We start from the raw sequence: 12,091 nt of genomic DNA on the forward strand, positions 1-12,091 counted from the left end.
ATAATCTACATATATGCATAATCTAAAGTACATGAATAAAATGTCATTATTGCCAAAAAAATTATAAAGAAAATTACTCAAATTCATTATTTTTTAAATATTTTATTATTTTATTTTATATGAGTGTACTGCTTACATCTGTGTAAGTGCACCCATGTCATGCAATGCCCATGGAGGTCAGAAGAAGGCATTAGATTCCCACAGAACTGAAGTTACGAACAGTCGTTATCCACCATGTGAGTGCCGGGAATTGAACCCAGGTCCTCTGCAAGAGCAGCCAGTGCTCTTAATCGCTGAGCCATCTCTCTAGCCCCCCAAAAATATTTTTAACCAGCTAGCATGTAAAAGGAATTCTATTTGATGAGAATACAGAGATGGAAAGAGACTTGTGTCAATCTCAAATAACTTAGAATTCTGAAGTGTAAATAAAAATAACTATAAGAGCCAGGCGTGGTGGCGCACACCTGTAGTCCCAGCACTTGGGAGGCAGAGGCAGGCGGATCTCTGTGAGTTCAAGGCCAGCCTGGTCTACATAGTGAGTTCCAGGACAGCTGGGGCTACAGGGAGACCCTGCTTCAAAAAGACAAAAAAAAAAAAAATCTATAAGAAAATGTATAGAATAAAACTATTTCTAGATCTTGGGAGGTTATTAATAGTAACAGTGCTCTAATGGTCCAGTGTTAGAAAAACTGTAGGGTAAATGTTCATAATGATTACAGTTCCTGTATAAAACCAGAGCTGAGGGGCTGGAAAGATGGCTCAGCAGTTAAGAGCACTGGTTGATCTTGCAGAAGACCTAGGCTCGAATCCCAGCACTCACATGGCAGCTAACAACTGTCCGTAACTCCAGTCCCAGGGGATCTGACAGCCTCTTCTGACCTCAGTGGGCATTGCATAACACAGGTGCACTTACCTACATGCAGGCAATCACTCAAAAACATAAAATAAAAATAATAAATAATTTTTTTAAAAAAACAAGCTGATTAAGTTAAATCAGATACTTGAAAGACGGAAGAGGACTCAAAGTGTTAGTCTTTAGGAGTTGGGTTTTTTAGCGGGTTGGTTCTCTTTTAAATATTTTATTTATTTATTTTTTATTGAGCTTTTGTACATTTCACACAACAGTTCTTAATCCGGTTTAGACCCCTTCCCCCATCCATCACCCTCACCCCCACCCCCTACCAGATCTCATGTATTCTGTTATACATGTTAAGTCCTATCCAGTCAAGCATTTGTACCCAAACTTACGCAACCACTTTGGAAAGCAGGTGGGGGTGTGTCCCGTTGTGTCATGTCCTGCCCTCCCACCCCCCCCTTACACCTCTACTGGTCTTACCTCATAAAGTAAACAAAAGAGTTCTAGAATTTTCCAGAGGTAGACCTCCTGGTCCCTAACTCCCTTCACTTCTTTGGTTCACTGTGGCCAAAGTACTTGACCTTTGTCCTTCCTGGCAGTAAATGACCACTCCCCATCCAACTTCTTCTATGAAAGCCAACCCTTCCCCACCGGTTTTGTTGTTGCCCTTCCCTGCTTCCTCTAGAACTTCATGTATTAATTATGATTCCTTTTATCCTGGACTTTCAGTTTCCTTCCTCCCCACTAGATCCTCCCCATTAGCATTTATAAACCAGCCTAGCATTTGCCAGTCTTAAAAGGGAAACAAAGCCTCCTTCAACCCAACTCCGAATTCCTGTCTCCCTGCTCCTTTTTACAGGCAGACCTCTCAGAAGGATGGTCTCAGGAGGCTGCCTGCCTGCATTTCCTCACCACTTTTCAGCAGCTCCAACAAGGAGCTCTCCCCAGAGTCCTCATGATCTCCTTGCAGCTCAGTCCAAAGCTTTTTACTTTTTGTTTTATCTGTTCCTCTCAGTAGCAGTTGATACTGTAGGAGACTTGCCTTCTAGAAACTTGTTTCCTTTGGCTTCCATGATGCTAAACTCCCCTGCATTTCTCAGCCTCTTTTTAACAGATAATCCTTTCCTGGTTGATCTTTTAATCCTAGGAGTATGCTTGGGAGAATGGTAGGAGAAAAGGTCATGGAAGTAGACAAGGACCAGACCTGCAGGGATTTCATAGCTGTAATAAAAGTGTTGTTATCAATGCTTATTAAAAAATTACACTTTTGGGCCATGGAGATGGTTCAGTCAGTAAAAGTAGTTAGCCACACAAGCATTCAGGACCTGGTTTCAAATCCCCAGAATCCATGTAAAAAGCTGTCACACAACTGTAATCCCAGTGCTAGGGAGGTAGAGACAGGTTTATCCCTGGAGCTCCCTGACCAGTCATGGAGTCTAGCCAAATCAGTGTTCTCCAGGTGCAGTGAGAGACCCTGTTGATTACACAGGAGAATGTAGTCTTTCCTAGAGGGTCCTTAGTCTCATTCATAAAAGAATTTAAGAATGGACTCAAATGGAAGCTTTAGGACAATTTTATTAGAATTTTAAGGAAAAAAATCCTCAGGGCAGGCAAGCCATAAATCTCAGCAACTGCTTTGTGGAGGGGAATGGAGGGGAGAAAAAAAAGACACAAGCCATGAAGTTTAGAACCTGTATGGAGGTCAGACAGACAGGTGGTAGACTAGCACCCACATGGCAGGGAGGGGAAGGGAGTTGTAGAGAAAGAGGTAGAGAAATCCAAAACATTGGGGCATGTTACATGCTGGATTCCAAATAAAAATCACTAACACCACTTAATTGAAAGCAGCAAGGTAAAGTTTTATTACGGCCAACCAGGCTGTCTATGTCAGGAGTAGAAGCAGTCGAACACCAGTCAGCCAGAATATTCATAGGAATACAGAAAGCAGAACAAGTGGGTCAATCACATTTATACAACACAGCAAAATTTGAGCATAGCAAACTTCGAATTTACCAATCAACTGTCAGTCATTGTGCAGACAACACGGCTTGGGTAAGCGAAGCAGGTTTACTGAAGCAAGATAAGCATTTAGTCAACTGCCGGCCTAGATTATAGGTAAACAAAGCATGTTTAGATAAATGGTTAGTCAACTGCTGGCCTAGATTAGAATACCATGTGGCATGCGGTCAGTCCATTTCTTGGAATTCAAAGTTGCTTCTCCCTTCTAGGTATCTTTCATAAGTAGGGTAAAGGGCACTTCTGAAATGGCTACTTTGGGCAAAATGGAGTAACTTAGGTTAGGTTAGTTTAGCTGAGATAGTTCAGGGCAGCCCAGAGCATTGGGGAAAGCATGGTAGAAAAGAGGTATAAAGAAGAAAAGGAGAGATTATGCTTTCTGAAGAGTTCAGAAAAGTGGGCAAAACTGAAAAGAGGGCCACATATCTGCACATGACCTGATCCACAATAACTGCATTGAGGGGTGGGGACTCCAGGCAGGAAAAGTTCATTGGCTCATTAACTCACTAGGTATTCCTCCCATCCCTTTTGCATGACTTATGGTGAACCCACCTTCCTAGGGGTGGGCCAGTGATATGGGAAAACTAGAAAGTTGGTTCTTCCTCTAGGCCAGAGAATCTTATACTTTTGACCAGCTTTAAAGGTTTTGTTGTTATTGTCGTTGTTGTTGTTGTTGTTGTTGTTACTATTACACTGTCTGTCTCAAAAAATAAAGTGAGAGTAATAGAGGAAGACACCAAAAGTCAACCTCTGACCTCCACATGCATGCTCATACATGTACACACATGTACACATATACACACCACACACACAAAATAGAATTCTACTTTTGCATATATAATGTCATAATACATCCAGTGGAGCTCTTATCCACATAACTTTTCTGTCACTATCAAGGAGCAACAAGCATCGAGAAGTACGATCTCCGAACAAACATGTGGACTCCTGTAGCAAATATGAATGGAAGAAGGCTGCAGTTTGGTGTTGCCGTGTTAGATGACAAGCTGTACGTGGTTGGAGGGAGAGATGGACTGAAGACCTTGAATACTGTAGAGTGCTACAACCCCAAAACAAAAACCTGGAGTGTGATGCCCCCTATGTCCACACACAGACATGGCCTTGGTAAGTGTAACTGCAGATGCCACTGGGCTTCCAATGCATTTTGCCTTTTGTACCAGGCAGAAGACTTATATGGTGGCTGAGTCAACATCAGCACCAAGCATTCCCTCTCTGCTCCCCACTATCTGAGAACAGAAGAGAGAATGCAGGCACATACATGGTTGTGACAGCAAGCAGTACAGGGGAAATCATGGGTGTCGAGAGGATTGAGAGTAGCAGGATGGTCTGACAAGCCATCTTTTTACATATGTGCTATGTGTTAGCAATTAATGCCATCTAACTGGTTAAAATACTTATTAAAACTAGCATTCTTCATATACATATGAAAAATAATAATGATAGATAGTATATATGTACTTTTAGAAAAAAAATCTGACATCTGAGGACCCCCACCAATACCACACAAAGCAAGTGACTTGGCAAGGCAGATTTTACTTTTGCAAAAGGCACACAGGACCTGGAAGTTTGATAGGTTTTTATCCCTAATGCAAGAAAATTTTGTCTTCCCCATTGGCTGGAGTCCAATGTCACAGTCTTTAGCTTGTTTTTTTAAAAAATGAGTGTAACAGAAGGGGGAAAGGCTCCACTACCCCAGGCTGTCAGTTTTGGGAATGCAGCAGGGCCTTTTCTTAAACAGAAGTCTTACAGGGTATGGCGGAATTAAAAGAGTAGAATTCCCCATCATAAACTAAGTTTTGCAGGGTTTGAAATGTACACATATGTACATACATATATTTATATTTATATATATATTCTTGTTTTTAAGCAGAAGTGACTGAAACATACCACCCCCAGGTTTTGAGGTGGCACAGAGAATATAATAGTACAGACTTCTCTTGTCATTCTTTTGTTGAACAACTCACTGAGCAGACATTGATCCCCTATACTGTAGGTCTTGCCCTTTTGTTCTGTAGCTTGAGTGCACAGTTGAGGAAGGCACTTTCTTTATCCTGAGGGAACTGATGCTGCATGAATTGAAGATGCGTACATTTAGGAAGCTCTCTTTTCTCAATGAAATAGGCAAAAAATGTTGAATGAGAGAAGAGGACTATAGAAATAAAATTGGGAGTTTGAAATGTATGTTTATTACACAGCTTTTGCTACATAACAACCCACTCCAAAACTAGGAAGTTTATTATTTCATAGAATCTAGGCTGGCCTCACACTCACTATGTAGCCAAGGTAGGCCTTGCACAACTGATCCTCTGCCTCCACCTCCCAGATTTTGAGATAGGAGGCCTATAGTGTCACATCTAGCTAAAACTTAGAAGCATAAAGCAACATCCATTATTAGTATAGCTCATGGATCTGTGGGTCAGCTGGTCAGTATGTCTGGTCTTGGCTATTGTGTAGGAGCTCTGCTGCTTTGGGTAATTTCTGTTGTGTTTTCATGAGTCTGTGGAGGGCTGGATGCTATAGGATGGTCTCATTCACATGTCTAATGTTGGCTGGCAGCAGAGGCAGTAAGGTCTTTAATGGAGTGAGTCTCCTTGACATGATAGCGCCACTGAGTTTCAAAAGCAGAGAGAGAAGACAAGCCCCAGGACACAGTCTTTCAAGCCTCCATTTGAACCATCTTTACTAATGTCTCACTAGAAAAACGAGTCACATGGGCAAGCCCAGATTCCAAAGCAATAGGTTCCCACTCTTGTAAGAGGAACATAAATTCAAGGAAAGAATCTGTGGCCATATTGTCAACTTATCATTGTTTGGAAAAGGTTTGAAGCAATTGTAATAAAGACTTAATGGGTCGTTATAAAAGACAGATGGCAAGCAGTGAAAGCACAGTTGAGTTCAGCTCTCTTGGGTTGCATTGTACTCAGTGTATTAACATTGAGCACAGAGCAGAGGCTGCCCCCAAAGTTAACTCCCAGAAATGAAAACTGTCTAGGAGTAAAGATCAGTACTGTGGAAGGTACGGGGAAAGCTCAGAGGAGCAGAGGATTCCTCTAAGTGATCTCCCATCCCACCCCAAGTCCTTTTTTTAACCCCCACTTCTGGGAATCAGACACAGGGATGGGTGTGTACTAGAGCAAGCACTCTACATCTGAGGCATACCTCCAGCCTGGAAAATGTGTCTTAAGAATGAAAGAACCCTGTAGATTTAGATTTACCATAAAAACCAGCATCATTGTCATTCATCTGCATGATTTCCTCTCCACCACCACTGGGAAAGAAACTTAATCCTAACTTAGGTTAAATCCTTACAGTATAGAGAAGGTGATCACCATTTACCATCCACTGATGTTTTGTGCAAACTAGATTGTGCATCAAATGCTGTCATTAGTTCTGGCACATTTGAAAGACATCACTGATAAACCATGTTCAAGGGAGAATGATCAGTAATTGAAACTGTCTTCCTTAAGCCTTGACTTAAAATTGTTTTATTCATTCACAGAAGCTTTTTACTTCCTACTTTACTTAGTAGATAAATTTTATACATTTGACTTTATAAAATAAACTTATTTAAGAAACACTTAAGTCCCTTCATACGTGGGAATGATAGGAAGATTTCATTTGGAAAAATGGCTTTCTTCCACTGCAAAAGGGTATTTTCAAAGCCATTGTTTGAGAGCTTAAACTAAATGAACCCTTCTTCTAGTAATTGATTAATTACATATTGTATATTTGTGAATATATATAATTGTAAATCTCCTATAAAATTGACAATATGTACATATTTCACTGCATATAAATATATATGCATATACATGTATATATAAGTCTTGAATAGCCAGTACTCCTGAGTCACAATGTATAACATATAAGTGAAACAGCATGTTGTTTTGGGTTGTGCATAAGTGGTGAATATTTCTATCTTCTTGGCCATGATTGCCAATTACAGAGGGTTTTTGACTGTGGTTATGTCATAGCTCTTCTTGGAAACCTCTGCTTAGCCAGGTATGCTAGTGCACACCTGTAATTCCAACACTTAGGAAGCAGAGGTAGAGAGATCATGAGTTTGAGGCCAGCCTGGTTTACATAGTAAGTTCAAGACCAGCTTGGGTTACATGGTGAGACCTGTCCCTCATTCCCCATCCTCTCCCGCTCAACCACCTGTCAGCTACCTTCTGTACCTTAGCTGCATTAAGCACGCCTTGGACCTTTTCACATGCTGTTCCTGGCTTCACCTCTTCCCGCACACAGCTCCACAAATAGGATAATTCTCTTTGTATTCGTGCTTCTACTCATGTGCCACCTCGTCATACCCATCTCCCTGACTCTGCCCTTGTTTTTTGCTCCATTATTTAAATTAGCACTTACCAGTTCCTGGTACATGTTTCATAAATGTTTCCTAATTAAAACATTGGATTGATCCATGGGGGCACTGCCCTTATCTATTATGTCCTATTGAGTGCCTTGTACTTAGTAAAAACTTAATAGGTGTTTGTTGAATAATTAGCAAATGAATCTGACTCAGTTCCCTGATGATTAATCATATCGATAGGCTGTGATATCAAACTTAACTACAGTAAAATTTATGAATCTGAAGTAATAGAGGGGAAAGGAATATTTTTTTCAACTATGTCTAAATCAAGTATTGAAGAATGTTTCAGATAGTGGCAGTGTATGCATGCATCCGGTATAGTTCCAAAACAACTTCCCTCTGTTGTACCCCAAAACATTGACTCTAAAACTTTCAGGAATAGAACTGCAGTACTATTTCAACCCCACCTACCTAAAAAGAGCTTCAGGGAAGACCAACATCTGAAGCACACATTTATGATTAGTTATGTTTCAGATTTTTTGTGCTTGCATTTTAATCACAATATGATCTTGAGCAAATCTTAAATTGCCTCTTTCCTGTCTCCTTGTAGGTGTGGCTGTATTGGAAGGCCCCATGTATGCAGTAGGAGGGCATGATGGCTGGAGCTACCTGAATACGGTGGAGCGGTGGGACCCTCAGGCTCGACAGTGGAATTTTGTTGCCACCATGTCCACCCCCAGGAGCACAGTAGGTGTGGCAGTCCTAAGTGGAAAGTAAGGAGACACTTAAAGTTCTGTCTCAATCATAATAAACCAAATTATTACTACTCAAATAAAAATACTTTGAGTGATTTGAAGAAATCTTTCAAATAATTTCTCTTTTTATAATAGTTCTAAATGCAAATAGCTTGTTATTAAGTTAGGCTTTCCTTCTAATGTGCAAGTACTACACATTTCTAGTTTCCATTTGGAGTAAAGAAGTTTTATATAAATATCCAATATTAAATTGTACAGTAACAATCTGGTCATTTAAATACCTTTAAAATTATATGGTCTTTTAAAAATACTGTAGTAGGCTGGGGCATATAGATGGTCCAGAAGTTAAAGCACCAGCCACCCAAGTGTGAGGACTAGCATGTGGATCCCTAGAACCCACATAAATGCCAGGCAGCCCATCAGCAAATCCAGCCTTCATAGCCAGAGACGGGAGATCCCCAGAGCAAGCCACCTAGCAAGACTGGCTGTATCTGTGAGCTCTGGGCTTGATTGAAGAACCCTGCCTCAATGAATGAGGTGGAAGAGCCATCAAGGATGATATCAACCTCAGACCTCCACCTGTACAAACATGCATGGACACATGCACCCATACACCGATGCTTCCACACACATGCAAAAGTACGTATACAAGCATACTTGAAAAATAAATAAGTGAAAATACTATAGTCTCTCTCAATGTTTCCCTAAAAAGTTCTGAAAAGTTCTTTACTTTTGCCCCTCTTCTTTCGTTGTCTTCTTTTTGTTTGTTTGTTTGTTCTGCTTTGTTGTTTGTGAGGCTTTTTGGTTTGGTTGTTTTGTTTTGGGCTGGAATTTCAGTATGTAGACCAAGCTAGCCTCAGACCCACAAAGATCTGCCCGCCTGAGTGCTAGGATTAACACCATGCCCAGCTCTTCTTTCTTATCCTGGTAAACTGATGACTCCAGAGTGGCTTTGGGGAAGAGTGCTTGCTCACCTCTTGTCTGCTCTAAATAAACAGATTTAAATAGGACTTCCACCCATAGCTCTTGATATTACAAGGACCAAATATAAACTTTTTTCAACCCTTCTACTATAAAATAAAGTTTTTATTACAGTAGTTAATAAAATTTTACAGTTATTAAATAAAATTTTTTTGTTTTATTCCTTTTGTATTACTATTGGCAGAGAGAGGTGGGAAAGTTAAAACAGAGAGTGTAAAGTTATTTGTAGAATTGTGGTATAAAAAAATTAGAAAATATTAGTAAATATTTTATACTTTATGACTTTTTTATAACCTCAGGACAGTTAGTTAAGTTCTACTTTTTATTATTTTTGTTAAATACCATCTCACGTGAGAAGCAGATGAGTAGAAATTACTTTTTTAGATATGTTAACTCTCCATACTTGTGGTAGCCAGAGAGTCTAAGCATAGAGGCATCTTCCTTGCCTTTCTTTGCTCTCTAATGAAAACAAATGTTTCATTTTTCAACCCACCTAAATATGATTAGTTGAATATAATTCTAAGACAGCCTACTAATCATCATCTTAGAAGCTAGCAATCTTTAATGTATGAAATATCAAGAAACTTGACATTGAAAGTGCTATATCTACAATCTGAAACAAATAGAAATTATGTTAGCTGAAAATAATTATACAGTTTGTTTTTTAAAATTAGTCGTAGGAGTGGGGAGATAGCTCAGTTGGTCCACACAAGCCTGAGAACCTAAGTTCAGATCCCTAGCACCCATGTAAAAAGGCAACCACAACAGTGTATGTGTGTAACTGCTAAAGCAAGAGAGGTGGAAGGGAAGGGGGCCAAAACTGATCCCTGGGGAGTCTTTGGATAGCCAGTCTTGCTAAATTGATGAACTCTAGGTTCAGTGAGAGACCCTGTCCCAGAGAATAAAACAGAGAGCAATTAAGGAAGATACCCAATGTTGACCTCTGGCCTTTTCATGCTCTTGCACACATGTGCTGACACACATTTGTACACACATACACACAAACACATATATACATACCACATACACAAAAATCAGTCTTACGTTATTCCTCTTTCATGATTTAGGACAAATCATTTCCCTATCGTTTTTAATCTGTTAAATGAAGAACATAGGTTAACTGCTATTTTGGGTTTTAAAACTTATTTTATAATGCTTCCTGAAGCAAAACATACTTTTGTTTATGTTTTATGACATATCTCCATATTTTCACAGTGTTAAAATTTTCCTTTCTGCCATGTTTTATTGGGACTCAGAATTGCTCAGGTTGTTTAAGCCACTGTTGGCAAATATTTTTAATAGTAGAATCTCTTTTGTAAATGAAACATTTCAAAACCTCAGTATTTATGATAAGTGAAAAGTATTCTAAAAGTATTTGAGTTTTAAGTTCATGTTTGTAATTTTTACTTAGAAAAATCAGCATTGCATGTATGAAGTTCTCAATATTTTTTAAAGTTAAAAAGAAAAGCAAAATCAACATTGAAAAATAAATGAGTTTTAAGGAACATTCATCTCTTATTTCTGTCTTACCCAGTATGAAGGAAATCCTGATTCACACATAAGAGGCTGAAGTATTTAACAGTTATTTTAATTACTTTAGCAAGTCTATTGGAGTTTTGGAAAATTCCTTACTTACTTTGCTCAAATAGAGCATAATAGGAAATTCCTTTTTTAAATTGAGCCTTGAAAAATACCAGCCAACGACTTACATTCTTGGTCATAATTTTAGAATTCAAAGCCAAGTGTGGTGCTCATACCTGTAATCTCAGCATTCCAACGACCAAAGAAGGTTTGAACACTTGCACCATGCTTACCACATACTAAGCTCTATTCAAAGGACCTTGAATTTGCTTATCCACAATCTTCTGAAATAGGGCTTATAGGTGATGAATGTCAGGCAGGTGAAGGAGGGAAAGCTTGTCCACAGTCACAGAGAGTAAGTGGTAAATGCACTGTTCAGCCCAGAGTTCAGTTGCAGAGTTCATGCTTGTAATCAATCACTGTACCATACAGTTTTTCACAATGAAGATCCGAGTTAATAAGGCGGGATACCTTGAAACTTGGGGAGGAGTGTTATACTAAGATGCATTTTAATATCTCTAAAAGCATAATACATCTTATAATCAATGGTGACTTATCAAACAGTGGTAGCTATTAAATATGTGTCACTTGTTTCATGTATAGCTTATGTGTTCCCTTTCATGCATATACAGTTATGTATATCATGTGTCATTTTTTTAATTTTTACAAAAACTTTATTGAGAATTTCATTCATGCACACGAAGTGTTTTGATCAAATCCATGTCCACTCCCTCCCCTCTAACATTCCCCCTTCTGAAGAGGTAACCCTAAAATATATTTTTTAAAAATTTGATTTTTTTTTTTTTTGGTGTGTGTGTATATATCACACAGAACATCCCAAACCATCTTATTCAACTATATACCCACTTCCCAGATGGCACCCTCCCATAGCCTCCCTCCCCAACTAGAGCCCTTATACTCTGCTATCCCTGCTACTGTCTGCTGTGTTGTCGGCACCCCCAGCCATTCCCCACTACTTGCTCTTCTGGTGAATCTAGTCAGCCTATCTAGAGGTCTTTGTTTTAGGAAGGTCAGCTGTTCCTCATCTAGCAGCAATCAGTTGTCAATATTCCTAAAATCTTAAGGATTAGATACAAGTTCCCAAATACTTTTGACATTTTTGGCCTTTGATTGCCTTGGAACAGAGTATGTTGCTAACAGGCCCAAGGACAGTCTGACTTTTAGCCAAGAAACTGGCTATGTTTCTTTGGGGTCTTTACCCTAACGCCTAGCCAATTCCTACCTCCTATTCTTATCATGCCATCCTCTGAAGGAATTGTTTTTTCACCCTAACTGCCTAGCCAATTCCTCCCTCCTATTCTTATCATGCCATCCTCTGAAGGAATTACCCAAATTGCCGATAGGGAATAGGGACGCCGACCGCTCTGGCTTCTTCCATGCTGAACAGGGACGCAGGGTGAGGCAATTGGATTACCTCTTCAGTGGGGCTATCTAAAAGACTCCCAAATTGCATAACTTTTGTCTCTAAGGGGAGAAGAAAGTCCTTGAATCATGAATGGGAAATGTGAAGGAGAAGTAAAGGCAAGAGTAATTAGCATTACAAGTTCTAGACAG

At 39.5% G+C, this 12,091-nt stretch overlaps 1 protein-coding gene across 4 annotated transcripts in view; it reads left to right on the forward strand.

The window, feature by feature from the left end:
* Klhl5 (kelch like family member 5) overlaps positions 1-12,091 on the forward strand; it is an 82,051-nt gene that overhangs the window by 56,834 nt on the left and 13,126 nt on the right. For all 4 annotated transcript variants that reach the window (XM_017798194.2, XM_029563574.1, XM_008833226.3 and 1 more), the window contains 2 exons: positions 3,770-3,994; positions 7,810-7,972. In XM_017798194.2, the coding sequence (XP_017653683.1) occupies positions 3,770-3,994; positions 7,810-7,972 (388 nt within the window). The remainder of the gene's footprint in view (positions 1-3,769; positions 3,995-7,809; positions 7,973-12,091) is intronic.

This window comes from Nannospalax galili, unplaced genomic scaffold, assembly GCF_000622305.1.
Source record: "Nannospalax galili isolate Female #2095 unplaced genomic scaffold, S.galili_v1.0 scaffold236, whole genome shotgun sequence".
Taxonomy (NCBI): domain Eukaryota; kingdom Metazoa; phylum Chordata; class Mammalia; order Rodentia; family Spalacidae; genus Nannospalax; species Nannospalax galili.